This window comes from Anas acuta, chromosome 16 (assembly GCF_963932015.1).
Source record: "Anas acuta chromosome 16, bAnaAcu1.1, whole genome shotgun sequence".
Classification (NCBI taxonomy): domain Eukaryota; kingdom Metazoa; phylum Chordata; class Aves; order Anseriformes; family Anatidae; genus Anas; species Anas acuta.
Genome location: NC_088994.1, coordinates 16814878 through 16836804, shown reverse-complemented (window position 1 = coordinate 16836804; position 21927 = coordinate 16814878). Strand labels below are relative to the sequence as shown.

The 21927-nt window shown below is 48.1% G+C and overlaps 1 protein-coding gene across 5 annotated transcripts; it reads left to right on the top strand.

The window, feature by feature from the left end:
* Positions 1-3: 3 nt before the first annotated feature.
* Positions 4-6803, top strand: SLC35C2 (solute carrier family 35 member C2). 5 transcript variants are annotated; one of them, XM_068700763.1, is made up of 9 exons: positions 4-261; positions 342-492; positions 3339-3402; positions 3627-3699; positions 3880-4048; positions 4333-4416; positions 4760-4824; positions 5626-5755; positions 5902-6803. In XM_068700763.1, the coding sequence occupies exons 1-9, from the start codon at positions 151-153 to the stop codon at positions 6018-6020; spliced, it is 966 nt and encodes a 321-aa protein (XP_068556864.1). In that variant the 5' UTR covers positions 4-150; the 3' UTR covers positions 6021-6803. The 5 variants fall into 5 exon arrangements, with proteins under 5 accessions (XP_068556864.1, XP_068556862.1, XP_068556865.1 ...); XM_068700761.1 differs by having other exon boundaries at positions 4760-4935; XM_068700764.1 differs by lacking the exon at positions 4333-4416.
* Positions 6804-21927: the final 15124 nt, after the last annotated feature.

Below are 21927 nucleotides of genomic sequence, written 5' to 3'. Positions count from 1 at the left end.
CCGCCCGGGCCCCGCCCCCCGCCGCGTCGCCACCGCCGCCCTCGCTTCCCCTCCGGGCGCGGCCCGGCCGCGGCGCGAGGCTTCTCCCCCCTCTCCCCCCCCCCCCCCCTTTACGGCCGGCGCGGGGCCCCGGGCGGGTGGGAGGCGCGCATGGGGGCGGGCGCGGCAGCGCTGGGGCGGGCGGCGCTGGCGGCGGCGCTGGTGCTGCTGTACTACGGCTTCTCCATCGGCATCACCTTCTACAACAAGTGGCTCATCAAGGTGCGGGGCGGGGGCGGGGGTAGGGGGGGCGGCGGCGGCCGCAGCAGCAGCGGCGGTGACGGCAGCTGTCGGTCCCGCAGAGCTTCCCGTTCCCGCTGCTCGCCACCCTGCTCCACCTCCTGCTCATCTTCGCGCTCTCGGCGCTGGCCCGTGCCCTGGCGCGCTGCCGCTCCGGGCGGCCGCGGGCGACGCTCTCCTGGGCCGACTGCCTCCGCCGGGCGGCCCCTGCAGGTACGGCCGGGCGCGGCGGGGCGGGGCGGGGCGGAGGGCGCCCGGGCCGCTTCGGCAGCCGCGGCGTCCCCTCGGGCCGGGGGTTCGGCAGGGCGCCGCTGCCCGGGGGTAGGCGCGAAGCCGCGGGGAGCAGCAGCCGCCGCTCCGCCGGGGCACTGCTGCTGGCGGCCGGAGCGTTTCCTTAACGGCGCTTCAGGCGTAGATTTTCCTAGAGACCTGCTGGGTTTGTTGTCACAAGAAAAGCCAGTCAGAACACAGGCGGGCCACTCGGAACGTATTTTTCTTAAGGAACAACTGGCACGTGCAAACATACAGTGAGAGTGTTGTAGACACCTCCGCAGGTTGTGTCACAGAATCGCAGAGCAGAGGAGGTTGTCAGGGAGCTCTGGAGGTCACCTACTCCAACCCCGAGCAGGTGGCCCTGCTCCAGGATCATGTCCAGATGGATTCTGAACATCTCTGAAGAAGACTCCAGCACCTCTGGGTAACCTATACCGGTGCTCCATCTCTCGCACAGCACAGAAGTGCTTCCTGCTGTTTAGATGGTGCCTCCTGTCTACTTTCAGTTTGCACCCATTGCCTCTTGTCCTGGCACTGGGCACCACTGAAAAGAGCCTGGCTCCATCTTCTTTGCACCTTCGCTTCAGGTATTTATAGGCATTGATGAGATCTCCCCTGAGCCTTCTCTTCTCCAGGCTGAACGATGCCAGCTCTCTCAGCCTCTCCTCGCAGGAGAGGTGCTCCACTGATAATCTTGGTGGCCCTACATTGGATTATCTGCAGTATGTCCACATTGCTCTTGTACTGGGGGCCCATCACTGGATGCAGCACTCCAGGTGTGGCCTCACCAAAGCTGAGCAGAGGGCGAAGAATCGCCTCTCTTGACCTGTTGACAATACTTTGCCTAATGCAGCCAAAAATACCTTTAGCCTCCTTAGCGGCATGGGCACATTGCTGCGCATGTCCAACTTGGTGTCCATCAGGACCCCCAGGTCTTTTTCTGCTGCTTTCCAACTGGGTGACCCCCAGCGTGCCCTGGTGCCTGGAGTTCCTCCCCAGGTGCAGGACTCTGTGCTTCTCCTTGTTGAACTCCATGAGATTTTTGTCAGCCTGCCTCTACAGTCTGTCAGGATCCTTCTGGACAGCAGCATGACCATCTGGTGAATGAGCCACTCCTCACAGTTTTCTTCTCTGTAATGTTGATATCAAGCCATGCATTTACATTAATTTAATCCTTTTCTCTAGTTAGAACTTGGTCTTTGTAATACAAAAGTTTATGTATAACACAAAGCAGCTGTAGTAGTTCTTGAGAAGCAAAGCTCCTATGCAAGAATAAAGATATGTTAGCAATTCCTTGGTTGTATATTATTATCTTGGTTTAGTTGTAGTTGTAATGTCTCATACAGATCATCTGGTTCAAGATCTCTGAGATTTGTAATACCTTGTATAACGTGTCCTGTGCTTTCTTGATTTTTTTTTTCTACGTTTCTGTAGCAATATTACCTTCAGCATAGCGTGCCACTGGATCAGTAAAACTTTTTTCTGTAGTAGCAAGCTAGTGAGCTGCATGTGGACAACACCAAATTAGGCACGAGTGTTGATCTGATCAAGGGTAGGAAGGCTCTTAAGAGGGGCCTGGATAGGCTGGACTGGTGGGCCGAGGCCAACTGTATGAGGTTCAACAAGGCCAAGTGCCGGCTCCTGCACCTGGGACACAATAACCCTGTGCAATGCTACAGGCTGAGGGAGGAGTGGCTGGAAAGCCACCTGGTGGAAAGGGACTAGGGTATAATTGGTCAATAACCAACTGAATAGAAGCCAGCAGGCTGCTCAGATGGCCAAGAAATCCAACAGCATACAAGACTTGTATCAGAAATGACGTGGCCAGCAGGACTAGGGAAGTGATTGTCCCTCTACACTCAGCTCTGGTGAGGCTGCACCTCGAATTCTGTGTTCGTTTTGGGCCCCTCACTACAAGGAAGACACTGAGGTGATGGAGCGTGTCCAGAGAAGGGCAGTGAAGCTGGTGTGGAGTCTAGAAAACAATTACAACAAGTTTGTTTAGCTAGAGAAAAAGAGGCTCAGGGAAGACCTTATTGCACTATACAATTACCTTAAAGGAGGCTATAGTGAGGTAGGGATCAGGCTCTTCTCCCAGGTACCAAGTGATGAGGGGAAGTGGTCTCAAGTTGCACCAGGGAAGGTTTGGGTTGGATATTAAGAGAAATTTATTTACTGAAAGGGTCGCGCAGCATTGGAATAGGCTGCCCAGGGAAGCTGTTGAATCACCAGCCCTGGTGGTCTTCAAGCAACATGTAGATATAGAACTTAGTAGCATTGTTTAGTGGTGGATTTTAGTACTAGGTGAAATGTTGGACTAGATGATATTAGAGGTCTTTTTCAATCTGAGTGATTCTATGATTCTGTGAGGATTAAGGGTGCACACAGGATTGTTGCCAGACTCACCTCTTCAGGTTTCTTGAAGTGACCTTCATACTTGACAGTTATCATGCTCTGATGCATTCAAAAAAGACTAAATGGTGCAAATCTGTGATGGCTTTCAGTCACAGCAGGGGGAAAGGGGTTTCTGTTTTTGTGTTGTTTTTTTTTTTTTTTGTATGGCATTTATTAAATAAGGGTGGTGCTGGGCCAAATTTGGATCACAGGGAACAGGATAGAAACAAACTGAGAATATCTGAGCCATTTTGGTATTGAAGAGTTAACATGAGGAAAATATTTTTGTTTTTCTGGATCTGCTCTCCTTCCTATTTGTGTGGTCAAGTAGCAGGGATTTCTTTTATGTAGTGGAAGACAATTAATTTCAGGATTTTTCTTTGATTCTTCAGCTTTGTCTACTTCATTGGATATTGGATTGAGTAACTGGAGCTTCCTGTATGTTACTGTCTCCCTGTGAGTACAAATCTCATCTTCCCTGGGAGTCCTCTGTTGTGACTTGGAAAATGCTTTGTCAGGGTCAATTTCTTGAAGAGGCATATGGCTTGATGGGGTTGGCATGCAGGGTATATGATAGCCTAGCTGGTAGCTGTGTATCAGTGGGTGATCTAGTTCTTGAAGGTACTTTATTGGGAAGGACTGTATTAGAGGATACTGATAATGTATTTTGGTCCTTACAGCTACACGATGACCAAATCCTCTGCCATTCTCTTCATCCTGCTTTTTTCACTGCTCTTCAAGCTGGAGGAAATGGTAAGGGTCCAATGCAATGCTTTAGGGAAGCAAAATGTTAGGCCTGGGGAAACAGGTAGTAGATGTACGTGATACGTGTAAGTAGAGGAGGAATGCAATTGTGTGGATGAATGCAAAAGAGGTGTCTGACTGTTCATCTTCAGGAATCTCTGTAGTGATTTTGTGTTTGCTCTCGTCCAGAGGGTAGCATTGGTGCTGGTGGTTCTGCTCATCGCTGGGGGGCTCTTTATGTTCACCTACAAGTCCACACAGTTCAACACACAAGGGTTCGTGCTGGTGCTCTGTGCCTCTTTCCTTGGTGGTGTTCGCTGGACTCTCACACAGATACTTATGCAGAAGGCTGAACTAGGTATGTACAGAGTTAAGAAGTGGGTCATGGTGCTGGTGATGGGGAGGGGAATAAGGAAATGGTAGCACTTGCTGCAGAAACAAAACTTGTATAAGGGATAGTGTTTGAAACCTGGGATAGGGGTCATCTGTTGGTGGGTAATGAAGACGGCTTGGCCTCTGCAGCAGCCTAGGTATGGGCATTTCAAGTAAGGTTTACATCTACATATGGTAATAAAAACTCAAGGAACTATGTTATTCCGTGGCTTGTTGTTACCTGGTCTGTTATTGATTCTCCTCTTTCAGGGCTCCAGAACCCCATTGATATCATGTTTCACCTGCAGCCGCTCATGTTCCTGGTGCTCTTCCCTCTGTTTGCAGTGTTTGAGGGTGCGTGAGTTAATTAGAGAAAGCAAGGGTAGCTTTAGAGAGTGGTTGGGGAGAGTGCTCGGCTGTTTGTTGTTAAAGAAAATTCATGTGGATAAGTGAACGCTTGTGAACTTTACAAAGTAGTTAGAGACCTGGAGATAGAAGGACCAAGATAGAACTTATGCTGACAGAACATTATAGAGTGCATAAGAATAGTAGCCTGCCACACGTGTGGAAGAAAGGGCTGTGAAGAACTGGCTCCATGTTCTCCATATGCTGGAATGTGAGCAGCTCACCCCCATCTTGTTGTGGGGAGTCCTGAGTATTGGGAAGGGTATTCTGCTACTCACTTTCTTGTTCCTAGGCCTGCCTTTGTCCATATCAGAGAAGCTCTTCCATTTCCATGAAGCAGGAATGCTGCTCTCTCTGGTAGGGAAGCTGTTCTTGGGTGGAATTCTTGCCTTTGGTCTAGGCTTTTCTGAGTTCCTCTTGGTTTCCAGAACATCTAGCCTCACCCTTTCCATTGCTGGCATTTTTAAGGTAAGGCATGGTTCCTGTGCTAATACTAGAAGGCAAGTACTGAGTTATCCCTAATGGGCTTCCTGTGGTGGGAACTTCTTTACAGCTTTATATATAATCTCTTATGATTTTTATTCTCCTTGCACAGGAGCTTAATGCTTTTCCTTGCAGTCTCTGCAGTGAAGGCCCTTGATCACTGCTACTCTGACAGCAGAGTAGCAGAGCCCTTGGTCCTTGCCTCTGACAGTCTGATGGCTATTCTATAAAAATACCATTGAAGTCCAAAGTTTGGTGGGATGTGGGAGAAACTAAAGCATATGGGCTTCGTAAGCAACAGATGATGTGGGAGGGAGGAGAATTTAAGAAGGGCACTCTCTTGCATCAGACCTGGGTAAAGACAAACCAGTGGTTTGAGGTAACTGTTAATCTGGTTTGGCACATTCTCCCTTTCTTTGAGGAGTCCAGGACGTGTACTTTTGAGCTGATTGGTGACATGTGCCAAGCCGTGCAGTTAGGAGACTTAAAATCCCCAATTCCAGTTTAACAGGTCATTCTGTCTCTGGAATCTGTTTTTAGAACTTCTGCACATGGAAGAACATGCTGGTGGAAATTAGCAGCCTGGCATCTTGATTTAGGCTTGAGCTGTAAAACATCTCATGTGTATCTCACTGGGTCCTGCTGTGCCACATGTCATCTTTTTTCTTTCCACAGGAAATCTGCGTTTTATTCCTCGCCACACATTTGCTGGGAGACCACCTCAGTCTCTTGAACTGGCTGGGTTTTGCTGTCTGTCTGTCAGGAATCTCTCTTCATGTCATTCTCAAAGCCATAAATGCCAAAGGTGATTCTGTTTTAAATGACTTTCTGTTTCTCTGTAGGCATCCTTGTAGTTTCACTGAGCTCGAGTTTCCAGCTCGTTGCCAGTGTACAGGACTGATGGGTACTATAGTGAGTTAGCTTATTAGTAAATGGGCTGTCTGCATGCAGGTGAAAAAGCACTGAATCTAAATGAAGAGGCAAGCTCTGACCCTGACCTGGAGCTGCTGCTGCACCATGCTGAACGTGGGGAGGAGGAAGAGGAAGTTGAAACCATACAACAACACTGAGTGAACACGAAGCATAAAGAAAGGCTGCTTCTCTGTTCTTAACTGGACCTCTGACAACTGTCTGGGAGGAAGGTCTAAGACTCAGTGACTTCCCAAAGGAGAGCCAGTGTCTGGTGAGAGTCCTGCTCTTCTACTGCAGTGTGGATCTGTAGATGCTGCACAGCGAACAGGCAATACCCCTTTCCAAGAGAGTGAACTTAGAAGATGAGCCCCAGTTAAGTGGAAGTAGAATGGAGTGGTGAGACTGGGAAATGCTACAGAAGACTTTCTAGGGAATGCTGAGGGATGTACGTGGAGAGGGTAGACTGTCAGCTGTAGATTGAGCATGGACATGTCTGGACTGCAGGCTGAATGGTTCAAGGATGATTTTAGTGGTGTTTAGGCTTTGGCTTCAATGGAGAAGGTAGATACATCTTCTCATGCTTGTTTTATGGTTCTGCCAAGTGGGAGCTCCTTTCTTCATGGAAGCAGATGATTGCACATAAATCCCAAGACTTGTCCCAGTGAGAAAAAGCCTTTGTGCTTAGTGACCTCCATGTGTGCATATAAGGGAAGAAGTAAATGTCTGCTGGTATTTGGGACCAATTGAACATAACCAAATGATGCTGGGTGGAAGAAGAACAGGGATACGTGAGTACTACTGGCCATACAGCCATGGGGGACTACTCTCTAGCTAGGGAGATCTAGCTTGAGCAGGAAGCTTATCAGAAAGTATGTGGGTGTTTTTGATCATTTGTTTTGGTAGTTTGGTTTTAATTTAAAATAAACTGATTTTCTGATTCCCTTCTGTCTGTACAGTGTACACCTGTGCTTCAGCAAGCAGAGGTTGTTTCTCTTTCGAATTCATTTTAGACCCACACTACCTTGCTACTGCATGCCCAATTAATTTTGAGGCCAGGTACACACATACTTGCCCATGAACAGGTTCCTTGACCTTTAGGATTAGGGGGATCTTCCTGCAATCTGTTGTATTTGTGCCAGCTGAGAGAGCAGACTGACTTGTCTGCCTGCATGTGTCCACAAGACCCTGTACACTAAGAACACTTTTAGTATTGTGTCTTGCTGTAAGAGTCACTTCTTTGCCCCATTGGTTTGGATCAGTTAGAGCTCTAGTCTCGTCCAGGAAGGTGGAATAGTGCAGGATTTAAGATGTGTCTACTTCCTTTCTGCTTAGCTAAAAGTGGGGTTTGGTGATAGCTTTTGGTTTGTTTGTTTGTTTTTGCTCAGCAGAATTTTTATTTCTTTATAGTTTTTGTTCCATGTTAGCTTTTAGAGTTCTGGGGTGGTAATGACATGAGTGCTTCCCAAAGAGTTAACAGTGCAGTCTTTCTCCTGAGAGGAGCTGGGCATTAAAGTGAATTTCTCATACTCTGAGAACCTGAATCACTTCAACTAGAGCTGTCTCTCTGTTGATTTTGCTTCCCAGTTTCCAGATACAAAGTCTTCCTTGATGACTTTAATCAAGAGCATGTTCCACAAAGAACTGGTTCTAAAGAAAGCTTTACCCGATACTGATTTTTGCTCTAGTGGATGAAAAGCTTTGCATGAGCCAGCAGTGTGCGCTTGCAGCCCAGAAGGCCAACTGCGTCCTAGGCTGCATCAACAGAGGAGAGGCCAGCAGGTCCAGGGAGGTGATTGTCCCTCCCCACTCTGCCCTCGTGAGCCTCCACTGGACTGCTGTGTCCAGGTCTGGGGCCCTCAGCACATGAAGGATGCTTGCTGATCTGTCCGAATGGGTTCAAAGGAGGGCCATAAAGATGACAGAGGGCTGGAGCACCTCTGCTGTGAAGAAGGGCTGAGAGCTGGGGATGTTCAGCCTGAAGAAGAGAAGGCTGGGGGTGACCTTATTGCAACTTTTCAGTACTTAAAGGGGGCTTATAAAAAAGATGGAGAGCAAATTTTTGCTGACAGATAATGACAGGACAAGTGGGGAATGGTTTTAAACTAAAAGAAGGGAGATTTAGATTAGAGGTTAGGAGGGAATTCTTCACTCAGAGGGTGGTGAGGCACTGGAACAGGTTGCCCAGAGAAGTAGCAGATGCCCCATCCCTGGAGGTGTTCAAGACCAGGCTGGATGAAGCCCTGAGCAGCCTGATGTAGTGGGTGGCATCCATGCCCATGGCAGAGGGATTGCAACTAGATGATCTTTAAGGTCCCTTCCAACCCAAACTATTCTGTGTTTCTAATGAACACTAGTAGCTTCTTTTGGAGCAGACAGCAGGTGGTGCAACTACTTCATGTAAAGCTTCTGAACCAGCAATTCTCAGCCAGGCTGGCATAGCAAGCGATCCTGTGCATCAGCAGGATGTTGTCTGGAGCTAAGAATGGCTTGGTTTGTTCCTAGCCAAATTTTCCAATAGCTAGGAGTCATGATGCTTCCAGCAGGATTCGGCCTGTTTGCCCTACTGATATGTGTAAGCCCCGTCGCTTTTGGTGAAGCACTGAATGCTGCTTGTACTTGATCTGAAGCAGTTATTCTTTCTGTGTGTGATCTCTGTTTGGCAATGCTGCAACTGCTCTTTGCATTTCACTTTTCACTCTCCTAGAACTGAACCTTAGACTTCTGCTGTGCAGCTCTTAGGCTGGGATTTCTGGTCCCTGTAAATCCAAGGTAAAGGAGAAATTTGTTCACAGGTGAGGATTTGCACCTTATATGGTACTGGAAGATGAAATGTCATAGTGCAAATGCTGCTGCTTGGGAACTGTAAAGCACTGTAGCCTGTTGGTTCTGGTATTGTTTCTTCTTTAAGGTGAAGGGGATGCCCTAGAACCTAGTGTCCCAACACTTAGCGTTTCTATCTAGACACAGCTTTTTGGTGACAGATACAACACTGTGTCACCACTTGTTTCTGGTGGGGATTGGTAGGTATCTATGGTGCTGGAGTAGGCTGCCCAGGGAGGTTGTGGAGTCTCCTTCTCTGGAGATACTCACGGCCTGTCTGGACGCCTACCTGGGCAACCTGCTCTAGGGAGTCTGCTTTGGCAGGGGGGTTGGACACGATGATCTCTTGAGGTCCCTTCCAGCCCCTATAGTTCTGTGATTCTGTGATCTATTTTCTTGTTCAGTAAAATGTTGTTCTTTTTGGAGATAAAGGTAAGAGAAACACAAAAGTAGGAATGTGAAAGTGTCTACTGCTTCATGATTTTGTCACTGTATATGGTATGGATAGTCAGTTCAGTTTGCTTGTGAAACTGACTGAGCATCATTTGTCTGTTCTGGAAATAATCCTATTCTAGTTTTCTAGTTTCTTCTAGTATACAGGTAGGAATGGCAGAGGATCTTTGTCCTATTCCTGCCCAGGAAGATAAAAACCCCTTGTGAGTTGCTTGATGATAATTAACTATTAACTACTCCTTTGGATTTATTGGAGGAAGATTTTTTTCCTCAGCCTAATAAATACCTATCGGGATCCTGTGGTGCAGGGACATGCATGGTAGGTCGTATTCTAAAAGTGTGTGACACGGCAAGGAGGCCTTAATCCAGCTCATGCTGAAATACTTTTGCTGTTTATCTGGGTCTGCAGTGCGATGGATGGAAAGGGTTTTTCCATTCTATGAGTGTCTGGGAATTGCTGAAGGTGCTCCTGCAAGGATTCTTGCCTGAGACTAATCCACAAGATTACCTCTAGTTCTGGGAAAGCACTGCTGTTTTGAAGTCTTTAAATGATGTTTCCCTGTGCAGTTCTCTCAGCAGGACAGGAATCTCATTGGGGTAGAGTTGACTATGCCATGACTGCTGGTGTGCAGAATAGGCAAAATTCTTTTTGTTTGTTTAATTTGCCTTTCTACTGCTTTAAAAGTTCTTTTTTGTCTATTTTATGCTAGAGTGACTCCTACCATTCAGATGAAATGTCACATTGATTTGATTACACTGTTTGGAATAGCATGCTTGAAACTCATTTGAGGCATGAAAAAAATTGTGTGATAACTCATCAGATAGAGAAGGCACCAGCACCTGAGTGGGCATAATTTCTTCTTGAGCCCTGATAGCTTTGGGGGGCTGTGCTAAGAGTCTTCAAGTCAGCTTGCATGTGATTTAAAGAACAGAGGTTAATTGCCTAAGGTTCTGCTTGAACAGATATATCAAGAGCTGTATGACAAGCAGAGGTCCATCTGTGTACTAGCCTCGAGTCAACGCTGTGTGAGGTTGAAGGCTCATTGGCCAGCTCCAGCATCCTATAAGAGGTGAGAATGGACAGTGTTGGCCCTTCAGGACCTTATTCCACAAGTGACCATAACAAAAATGCCAACAAACCCACATGCCTAGCAGGAATGCTAAATAGGTGTGCCTAGCTAAATAGTAAAGACATGGTCCTGCCCTTTGAGGAGAGGAACTTCTTAGAGTCTGGTCTGGAACCATGCAACTTGACCATTTTTGGGGTGTCTACTGAGGCCTCTTTGTCCAGCTAGGACTTCTTTTAGCATCTGCACATCAGTGTGTTTGGGCAGCAGTCCTGGAATTTACTTTCTCTTGCCTGGAATACTCCCACTGAGACCTGTGTGCATCTACCTTCGTGATGCTGTCATGCATTCCCATCTGTGTGTGCAGGGGTAGCTGTAGATCTGTAAAATATCAGTGAAAAAACACCTTCTTTGCTAGAGTTTTAGAGTTCCAGCATAGAGATTTGGATTTAAATACAGTGTAATGTTGAATATAAATGTTAGTACTGCAGGTGCCTCAATGGGGTTACCAAACAACAAGTTCTGAGAACCGCTGCTTAAATCTCTTAGTCTGCCTGCCATTAACTGACCAAACAGATGGGTCTTTTGCACTCTAAACTGTTGTTGAGTGCTTGGTGTTGCCTGGGAAACAGAGAAGGAACATGAGTGGATCCTATTGTTTGTGGGTTTATCTTGCTTTTGTAACAGCTTCTGGGGAGAGCCTCAACTTTGCAAGGGAGGCAGCGCAGCTTGTATTTTCCCTTTTCCTTCACTCCCCACGCTTCCTGTGGCAGCATTGCTGTTCTTTGTCCCAGATTTGTTTGCTTTGCTTTTGTTCACCCAAATCCACTGTGTCCATCTGTTCTGCGTCACTCTTTCAGTAATGGCAGGAGCACTGTGATGGTGGGTTTGGGCAAATCCTGTGATTTGTGGTGAGTGGATCAGTGACCTGAGACCAGTTCTCCCTCATAAATTTTGAGGCTCTGGATAAAGGAGTTAAAGAGATAACAAAATGGGGAAGCACTATTGGCACTTATAGGAAGTGGACAAAGAATGAATGACTCAAAACGGTGTGGCACGGCTGTCTTGTTGGCCAGAGGTGTCTTTTTTCAGTTCTCTTTGCCTATCCATTGCACTTCAGAGCCTTCCAGAAGCACTTGCAATTTAGAAAAGTATTAAGTTAGGGATGGAATCACACTCTGCTTTTTCTTTCACCTCTGACTGCTGTGTCTGCAAGACTTTCCTGCACTCCAGAGCTTCGACAGGCTTCAGCAATGCTGGCTCTTAGCTCTCCTGGTTGGACATCACAGGGTGCTGGGCAGAACACCCTCTTCTTGACTGCTTTAGTACTCTCAGCTAGAGATGTTCTGGGAAGTGGAAGCACTGGTTGCATGGAGAGCCCCAGAAGAGCCTTTTTAAACCCACAGTGGAACTGGTAGGGATGCTCCCATGTTTGAAGTGCCTCGTGCTCTCCTGAGTGCCTCTTTCCTGGGACTCTTGACTACCTGTGAGTCTGAGAACATATCTTGGTGCTCCATCTCTGCTCTCAGAGCAAAGCTCCGTTGCTTGCAGTTAGGTGTACCTGATTTTGCAGACTTGGCTAGTACAAGCAGTGCATTGTGAGTGTAGGAGATCAATGAACAAAGTTATAATGTGGACACAGACTTTGGCAGGGGTCCATGCAGGGACTGGCAAGAAGGATAGGGCAGGAGCTTTGTGATTCTCTAGGAACATGTCAGTGTTCCTGTCTAGACAGCTCTGCCGGGGCATGGTGTGAGGCTCCTTTCTCACTGTGAATACTCTTGTTCCTCCCCAGTAGCCTCAGGATGAGGCAATGGGACTTAGTGAGGGAACAGAAGCTACCTCCTTGGGTAAAATGCTAGAATAGGTCTATAAAGGAAGTTGACAGACCTCATCTTTGCTTTTGCTGAAATTGTAGCCCTTCCTTCAGGGTGAGTTACTCTGTACCTGGATGTGGTCTCGCTCAGGAGCAGGGCTGCAGGCTGGTTGTGAATGGGAATGTGGCAGAGCTTTGGGGGGAGCTCAGGAGGCGCTGTGTGCTGGTGTAGGGTAGTGCAACAATGTCGTAAGAGCCTTGCATGTCTGTTAACAATGTCCTTCTTTCTTGAGTAGGCATTGAAATTGAATGAGACGGAAAAAGAATCTCTGCCCACCTTCTCCCCTCTAAGGAAAAAAACCCTAGCGTGCACCAAAAATGCCAGAAAAAGAAAAAGAGGCAAGTACAGCAACACAGATACAGTGACATCTTCTTGAGGGAGAACATGCACATGTGTTTCTACTGGGGAGGCTTTCCTGCCTCTGTGCAGGCCAGTGCACGCACACTTTGACATGCAGGCAGATACAGGAAATGGAGGGCTGTGGTTGAATATTGCTGATGTTTGAACTAATTAACCAGTGGAAGCAAAGCTGAATGGATCTCAGAGGTGCTGCACTCCTTCCACAAACTCTGTTCTTGCCTGTAAGACCAGGTGTTTACATGTGTGCTGATTTTGCCCCCACCTTCCCCTGGGAGATCTCTTTATTTGAGGAACAGCTGCTTGCCTTCCTGCTGAAATTTCAACATAGTAAACACCCTGAGGGCGAGGTGTCCCTGAAAACCCCTCTGCACTCCCTAGTTCTATGCCCAGAAAACAAGGTGTCCTGGGTCTGTCCCCTCCCACCTCCTGCTGCACCCCCAGCCTGCCCGTTGGCAGGACAGAGCAAGAAGCTGAGACGTCCTTGGCTTAGTATAAGCACTGCTCTGCAGCAATTAAAACATTGGGGTGTTATCAGCACTCTTCTCATCCTAAGCTAAAACATAGCATTCTACTAGTTACTAGGAAGAAAATTAACTCTGTTCTAACTGAAACCAGGACACAAGGTGTCATCATCAAGCTTACTGTAGTGTCACAGCAACTCTGTCTCATAGTGGGAAAGCCAAGCTGGCTCCAAAATACAGGACTAACATGACAGTGGGAAAGGAGAGCAGCTGACGGGGGGCTGGTTTCCACCCAACTCTGGGCTGCAAAGGGCTCCCATACATTCGTGATCTTAGTAGTGGCAAATCCTTGACCCCTACCTCCACCCCCCTGCTTTTGCACTGAGGCGCTCTCTTTTTTTTTTTTTTTAAAAATCACTGGAGTATGATGTTTTTGATGTTCACAGTCTTAACTCTCTTCACTCCAAGGATGCTGAAAGAGCATTTGCTTCTAGCCTGCATCCTGTGCATGGGAAGGCATGTGCCTTTTCCTGGAGCCATGCTAACCTGAGAGGTTGTGTCCTGCAGTTGCCTGGGGAGTCACGGATTGGGAATAGCCTTGTGGACAGAATCGTTCGTCTTACTTTGCATCAGGAAAGCTGATGTAGCTGAAACTGAGTCGTGTCTGGGACTTAGGAGTCCAGCAGTGTTTGTGATGGCATTTCCTGCTGAGGAACCAGCTGTGCTCAGTGCTGCTAAACCTGATGTGAGGAGTGTGCTCTTTGTCAGGGCAGTTAACCGTGGTACTCATCTCCCCTTTCCAAGGTGGTGTTCTTGTTGTCAGGAGCCAGGACATCTCTATGTCTGGCTGGACCTGTGTTGCCAGCTTGGTCTCTTGGTGGAGCAGCCTGTACCTGTCCTTCCTTCTGGACCTTGCCAGGAGCAGAGGCTGCTTGCCCAGTGAAAAGTAGCAGAAGTGACCACACAATTGTTAATGAAAATCACAAGCAGGAAGATGTATCCAAGCCCTGTAATTGCAGTAATTTGAGCCATCCTCATGAATGTGCTAATAGCCACTCTTCTGGTCTCAGCCTAGTAATTCTTCTAATGTCACATTTCAGTATCTCCTCCACCATCCTGCACAATGCAGACCCACCTGCCTTGTAAACATAATCCATTTGAAAGTTGGTGAATCATCTGTCCTGTGGAGCTGATTCTTTGTTTTCAGATGTTGAAAGTTTCCGGTGGAACTCCCTGGGGAGAAGGAGGTGGAGCTGGTGCCAGGTGTTGGAGACTGCGCTGCATAGCACATTGCTTGCAGCTTTTGCATTCTTCTTCCGTGTAAGAAGATGAGATGGATCAGCCTTGGCCAAGCAGGAGTTTCCTGGACTCTGAAAGCATGAGGCTGGGGAAGCAGATGTTCAGTTGTCCTGAATGCCATGGTATGGGAGAGCAGAAACGTGTGTGCTAGGAAGGGATTGTGTAGCTGGTGACGGGCAGCTGACACTCAAAGAGGATGTTGAGAGACCCATTCTCCTTGTATGTTGTTAGACATCACAGGATAATTCAGATAGAAAAGGACCTCAACAGTTCTCCATGCAGGCAGAGTCAACTGTGAGATCAGACAAGGTGGCTGAGGCCTTCATCCACTTGGATCGTGAAAACCTCTCTGGTGGGAGCCTCTCATGGCCCCTGCTCAATGCTTGACTGTTCTCATAAGGAAGAGGTTTTCCCTTTTCTCAAGTTTGAATCTCTCTCAAGTTATGCTCAGTGTCTCTCATCCTTTCACCAAACACCACTGGTAAGAGCTGGGTTCCATCTTGTTGAGTAATTTCCATGTTGATACAGACAGATTGCTTTGAGGTGCCCCTGAAACCATCTCTTTTCCAGGCTGAATTAGCCCAGGACCCTTCTGCCTTTAATTACAGACCAAGTGCTCTAAGGCCTGAGTACTTTGGTGGTCTATTGAAATCACTCCAATTTGTCCATGTCTTTTCTTGTCATGGGAGGAAAACTGGATGCAGTATTCTTCATGAGGCCTAACAAATACTGATAGGGATAGTTGTGGGTTTGGGCAGTGGTATGCCCAAACTAGGAAGCACTGACATTCCTGGGTCCATCCCCAGGTATCAGATGAGACCAGTGGCTGCCTGAAGACCTGGGATGCCTGGGGTTTTCCCTACTCAGTTCAGTCACATGGGGACATCATGCAAGGAAGCTCCCTGTTTTCTGCAGGTGTCAGGGATGTCTCCTTACACAGTGCCATCTGTTGTTTGTGCCCTTGGTTTCATAGATTTTTAAGGCCTAAAGTGTCTATTCAGATATCTATGGCCCCTGTGTATCTCAAAGTGAGAAATGTCATTATCCTGTTTTGCCTGTAATGAATCCAGTATCTCTCAGTTGATGTATTTTCCACGACAGGATAGAGTATGCTAGGAGGCAGAGCAGATGGCACTTCCCTGGTAGCGTGGCCCAGTGCTGCGTTTCCTATTTGCACTTGCTTGACTACAGGCTCCAGCCTTTTTCTTCACAAAGTTAAAGAGCTCTTTCACACCAAGTATTTTCTCTCTATGAACTGCTTACAATCAAATCACCTCTCTGGCTCCCTTTTTGGTGAGATAACAGACTGAACTCTCATTCTGTCCCTGGCAAGTGTTTTCTCCAGCCTCCAAATCACATTTGTCATTCTTCTGCACATCCTACATTTATTTTTTTTTCCAAAATCCCTTTAGAAATGTGGGCTCCAGAACTGGCTGACAGTACCATCCAGGGGGAACCTTGCCAGCCTCCTCCCACTCACTGCTCCCTGTCCACACCTCAGAGCTTGCTACCAGCACTTGCCCTATTGAGGGTGTGAACAGGGGACAAAGGGTGCTCTGTGTAGAGCAAAAAAGACTCCCTGGTTCCATGAATGACTGATTTCCCCTCTATTTGATGTTGGCCCACATGGTCCAGTCTTCTTGTCAATACCCACTGAGGTTCTCCTAAAATGCTGTCCCTCTAGGTTGGCAGTTGCTGGAGAATAAAAGAACAAGGAGCAGTGAGCTTTTGCTGGGAATTGCATGCACCATTGTTTCCATCATCAATAAGCTACCTTCAGTTGAGAAGGTGGATCAGCCACCTTCCCAGCTGCTACATCTTCCATAGAAAAGCAAACGGGAGCTTTAAGCAGAGAAAAGGAAGAAAAGGCAGCTTACCAGGAAGGGCAGAGAAACTGGATGCAGAAAACAAGGAAGGTGAGAAACGCAGTGAGTTGTGCAGCTAGAGGGCGTAAGTGCAAGAACTCATTCTGTCTAGCACTGCAAGAGGGTTTGCTGGGACATGGAGCTGTCCTACAAAACCCACAGTAGCATGGGTATCCCTACCATCTTGTTTGCTCTTACGCTTTTCTACCTAGCAGGGCAGGGTGGTTGCTTTATCTATCAGAGCTGCTTGCATTAATAGGAAGTAATGGCCACCTGTGTTAAAGAGTTTAAATTACTGCTGAATACAGCTCAAACTCTCCAGAGCTAGGAGATACATGCGGGAGGAGCAGTAATGCTCATGTTTACTCTGTCTTTCCACCAGGTGCTCCTCTTCCCCCAGGGCTGAAGTGGTTTTGGTGTTTCTTGCTTGTGCCTTGAATCTACGGAGGCACCAGCAAGGGCTGCCTGGAAAGCATAGCTGTGTGTATCTCAGGAGTACAGAGAACAGGCATAGCTTGCACAGGGCTCATCTTTACTCTTTCTTGTGTGGATGCTTCTTACAGAAGCCTCTACTACAAATTTTATATTGAATGGTGAAAGTGGGAGAGGGAATTGGTCCTTGTAGATAGTGTTGTTCCTTCAGCCCTACACAACACCAATCCTGGGAGCTTTCCCAGGATCTCCCCTCAGCTGTACATCTCCTTTGGCTCCCACTGCATCAGCACTCCCCTGTGCACTGGGCTCAGCCACCTTATGTTGCCATTCATCATTTCTGATCCAATAAATTACACCTTTAAAATGCAATGGGAATTGTTTTCTGTGTTTTAGAGCCATGAGCCCTTCAATTTCCATTTGTTTAGCGGATGATGAATGGATAGGGGTGACTGGTGGTCGAGCCATGCAGAGGGATAGGAGAGCTCCGTTACAGTGACTGTGCTCCCTTTGGCAAGTCTTGCACCGGAGGCCTTGTTAGGTTGCGAGGCACCAACTGTCTGGGGCTTCCCTTTCCATGGTTCAGTTCATAATGGGTCAAAGAGGGTTTTGTAGAGGCTGAATCAGAACATCCAGTCTTTATTCCTGTACTGCGGGGATGTTTTTGCACTTGATGTCAGGGAGAGGGGAGAGAGCTGCTATGTGGGGTGTCAAGCCCAGGACATTTGGTTCTACTACAGAGGCAGGGCTGGGAGCCCCAGGCCCTGCAGCTGCTTATGAGGGACTGATTCAGATTGTGGATAGGAGCCCTAATGTCAGGAGAGAAGGATGGGTGGAGAGTCTCAGGAGAGGATGGCAGAGGAAGAGTGCTGGTCTGGGTGATGGAAGCACGGGGGGCTACTGCTTGCAGGAACTTGGGGAAAACTGTTCTGGCATCTACAGAATGGAGCAGCCTAGTGTCTTCCAGGTGACGGAGAAGTCCTTCTTCATGGTGGAGGTAAGGCTCCTGCAAGCTAGCCATTTCTACTAGTAAGATCCAGGACTGTCGGAAACACATGTCAGCAGTCCTGGGGGAGGCTATCCCTGCGCATCTCCAGCATACAGTGATGAGGGAAGACACAACATGTTTGAGACTGCAGCCATTGCCCAGTGTTGTGAATGGTTCTCTTGAAGACAGTGAGATCTGCATGCGTTGCTATGCCAGTTAGTCCTTGTTCAGCTGATGCACCATTTTGTTTGCTGCATCTGTGGAGCTTTTGTCCTTGTGCTCACTGTTCTCAGTAATCTCAAGTCAAAGGCTGCATCTGCACCACAGTGTTTAGGCTTAAAAGATGTGGGGTACACGATGGGCATTTGAGGGGCATGGCCTTCACTACATGGTTTGCGTCCTTCTCCCTCCACGTGCTTGTTTTCTTGCAATTGTAGTTTTAAGTTAGTTGTGCAATACTTCGGGCTTGTCTCATGGTTTTAACGCTGGATGTAGGCTTTCCTGTGTGACTCTTGTCCCACAGTTGTGTCTGAGAGTCCTGCCTTGAGCAATAAAATTCTGTATCTAAATTCACACTGCCAATGCATTTCAGTTCTTCCCCTTTGCCCTCTTATCTCACTCTGCAAGCTGCAGCCCTCTGCGAAAAGACTGTGAGAGGCCCCCAGCTCTGTTTGTCTGCTCTGGGTGACTGCAGCAGCTGTTCTGCTGCCATGTACCCACAGTGCTTGCACAAGTGGCAAGAGAAGGCACAGAAGGAGTTAAATAGTGATGGGAAAATTGGTATTTAATCCAGTCCTGTCTCTTCTAGCAAACTTAGATGGGAAAATGCCTCCCTGTTGGAAACAGCACCTTTCGGAAATGGAAATCCAGGATGGCTGGGGATTAGGGTGCCTATCACTGGAAATGGGTTTCTTATCGTCTCTCTGAGCTGAATTGTTGGGACAGCCTCTGAAAATTGAATTGGCTTCCCTGTTTCTGTCTCTGCTATTGCATCCCTCCTTTGCTGTAGCTTTCTGCTCATCTTCCCTGCCTCTGGTCTCCCTTGTCCCCATGCTCAGCAGAGCAGAGGCTGCCTATGAGTGGGTCATGTGTATGGGGAGAGAGTGCCACAGCTGGCAAGTAGGTAGGACTGGCTGCATCTCTGAGGATTCATCCTCTGATCTCTAAAAGCCAGGAAGATGTAGACCCTCTTTCTAAGCTTCCTTCTGACCCTGCAAGGACTGGTGGTCTGGCAGAGCCTGTCATAGGGCAGCATGAATGGAGGCTTGAAATGATCAGAAGACATCGGGCACAACTGGAAACGAGCAGTAGTGAAGAGGAGCCAGTGTGTAGGGGGGGCTGGACAGCGGGAAAGATGAGAGCAGCTGGAACAGACAGGGGAGAAAACAGGTTGAACACATTGGAGCAGGAAAGAGACTGACTTCCTGTGAGACAAGGAGCAGCCTGAATCCCAGGTCTTTGCTGTGGTAGGTGGAGGCATGGCTTTCCCATCGGCACTCAGGCTACGTATTGGGATGGCCAAGTTGGCTCTTACCATTTCCTCATTGCCGCGTGTCTGTTTGTGCTATGAAGCACCCCACAGTACTAGCTGGCCTGTATGCAGCTCTGTGCTGGTCTTGGGTGTCCCCACGAAGTGTGGCAGTTAATTGCCCCGCTGGCCTGGAGCAGGTTAGGCTGAATGCAGATTGGACGTTTTCTCACTGTGAGAACTGCAGGCTGCAGCCGAGGGATGTGGGTGTGCTGGCTGTAAGTGTCCAGGCATAGCACTAGGCATTTCTTTTTAAGGTTTTTGTTTCCAGGGTTTGGTTTGGGGGTAATTCCAATTTCCTGAGCTGTATTTGACCATAGCTTACCAGTGCCTGATCTCATCTTTGTCTCTGTCACAGCACAGGCTTTTTTTGGGGAATTTCCCACCCGTGTTAGAGTTATGTGTGAACTGTAAGCATGAGAGGTGCTATGCGTATGCATGCTGCTGGCTTTTCAGTGAACCAACCAGCAACCATGATATGGTTGCTACCCTTGTTTCATTGTCTGCCACAACGTACTGAGTTTGCGAACAAAAAATACTAGGACAAAAGTATTAGTGAGGGTTGTTTGGTTTTGGTTTTGTTTCCTTTTTTCTTTTTTTCTGCTCTGACAAAGCTGCCATCTGTGGTTGATGAAGCCTGAAGCAAAAATGCCCTCTTTGAGTAGCCCCTCTGCACTAAGCAAAGTAAATGTAAATTAATTGCTGACTATCAGGGCAAAGCCCTAGCCAAGGGCCGGGTTCCTCTTGCAAGAGTAGGCTGTAGAGCTTGCTGTCTGCCCTGAGAAAGAGCTGAAGTCCTTCTATCTTATTAGGGTACTGGTATTTGCTCTCTGCTGAAGGACTTACTTAAATTGCTGACAAATAACAGGAAAAATGTTACCTGTATCATTAAAGTGCTTCCTTACATGCCCAGGGGCAGCTATAGCCAGGCCTAGTCACATCAGAGGGGTGGGGAGCCTCAATTTTTCTGCAGCAAAGGAAATCAGGGACAAGTGTATTTTGTTATTTGAGGACCCCATTAAAGAGCTAATTCCTGGAGTTCATTGTTGGATTGTTGCATTGTTCATTGGAGGATTGTTCATTGATCCCTAGCAGCATCCACACTTGCATGGGAGGACTCACCAGTTCTGTTACACGACACATGTTCAACCTTATACGGTGGCTGGGAAAGCTGGGACAGGGATGGGGGCAGCCCAGCAGCAGCCATAGAGCAATCCTTAATGCAGTTTAGGTAAGTTTTATTGTTTCCAGCCCCACATGCTTCTGCACAGCTGCAGACCTGCCCCACGGTCCCAGGGAGTGGAGCTGTGGAGTTTTTCCCAGGAGTATTTTGTGAAGGGGGATGTTTGCCCTGCTCTTGGTCCAGGGCCATGTTTGTGAGGGTGCAGGTCCATCTGCGCTCTAGCTCAGGGGCAGTCAAGGCAGGGACAAGCATAGGGCTGTTCCTGCGTCACCTGTGGAAGCAAAGGGTCACCCAGCTGGCCTGGATGTGCATTTTGTCCTCTGGGGCTATCACAGCCCCTTGTGTGTGGTCATGCGTTTAGCAACTGTTAGAGTAGCATCTATTTCATTTTGGGCTAAAACTGATAAATCAAGGTGACTTTGGGGAGAGAAATAATTCCTTTCTCAGGATTTGCATAATCCTGGGTGGTGATATGATAATGGTGTTTGTTAAAGACAGGACACAATAAATTAACAGTGTTAAGTTGTTACCGCAAAATGCAAAGCAGGTAATTTATTGCAGGTGCAAGGGAGAGTGTGAGTGCAGCAGGCATCAGGCACGGGAGACTGGTTACTGCAGGCAGAGCAGGCACAGGGCTAGCAGCAGTTACTCTTTGGACCCTGCTTGGCCATGGTATAGAGGCTGTCCGGGGGCAGATTATCTGTTTCAGTCCCGTTTCCTGTTGTCTCTGTGGGGGTGGGACATGCTTTGTGCCTTAGACTGATCTCAAGAGCCAGCCTGAAGTGGTTCCCAAGCCCCACGGAGACAGCCCCTGGTGGAGGAGGGACAGGTTGGCTGAGGACCAGCTGTATCCTGCTGGTGCTGTGGGGACCTCTGGACACCGGGATGCCCTGGGGGGTTGCAGCATTGAGGAGATGGGCCCTGATATTGTTCTTCATGCCACGTTGGCCATCTCCTGGAGCCAAGAGACTTTGAGACTTCAGTCCCCAGGAGGTTTCCCTCACCCTGAGAAAGCCTCTTGGTAAGTAAACCAGCCTGGAGACCTGCTGGCTTTAGCCCCTGTCCTCAGCTTTCACCTCATGTACCTGGGTTCAGTTGAGGGACAAGTGAGGAAGATCTGGTATGAGGAAGAGGTAGTGAGAGATGCTTGGAAAAGTTGCACTGGTACTTCACTCATTCCCTGGGCTGGTGCTGCAGCTCCAAAGCTATCCTTACATGCCATACCCCACTGGAATCCTAATGCACCATTTATCTCTGCAGCTCCACAGCTTTATTAGAAGGGAGATGCTGTGTGGGAGCCAGAGCAGGATTTCAAGCTAATTGGATTCTGCGTCTCCGTGGTTCCCTGTGTAGGCAGGCGACAGGGATTAGTGCAGTGTTTCTGAGGAACAGAGGAGAGTGAGGATGATGGCCTGCATGGGGGTTTCCTCCTGTATAACCCCTGCTGCTAGCCTCAGCATAGGACTTCTCCGCTTCTCTGGACAGGCTTTCAATATGCAGCATGTCCCCATTCTGTGGCAGTGTTGCTGCCCAAATTGCATATGCTCTTCATGATTCTTTGAGCCAGGTACGGTCTTCTTCCAAGGGAAGAAAACAGCTCAAACAACTTCCGAACACGGGCAAGCCTGACAATAGTCTGATCTCTCCTGCTAATCCCTTTGTGGGGGAAAATAGATGGAAATCAAACATCTGGTGGCTTTTGTGCACAACCAACTACCTGCCTGAACTTGTT

Coding starts and splice junctions, on each gene's coding strand:
- SLC35C2 (XM_068700761.1), top strand. CDS start 151: ATGGGGGCGGGCGCGGCAGCGCTGGGGCGGGCGGCGCTGGCGGCGGCG. Junction 3,700..3,879: donor TCTTCAAGCTGGAGGAAATG/GTAAGGGTCCAA, acceptor GCTCTCGTCCAG/AGGGTAGCATTGGTGCTGGT. Junction 5,756..5,901: donor CAAAGCCATAAATGCCAAAG/GTGATTCTGTTT, acceptor GTCTGCATGCAG/GTGAAAAAGCACTGAATCTA.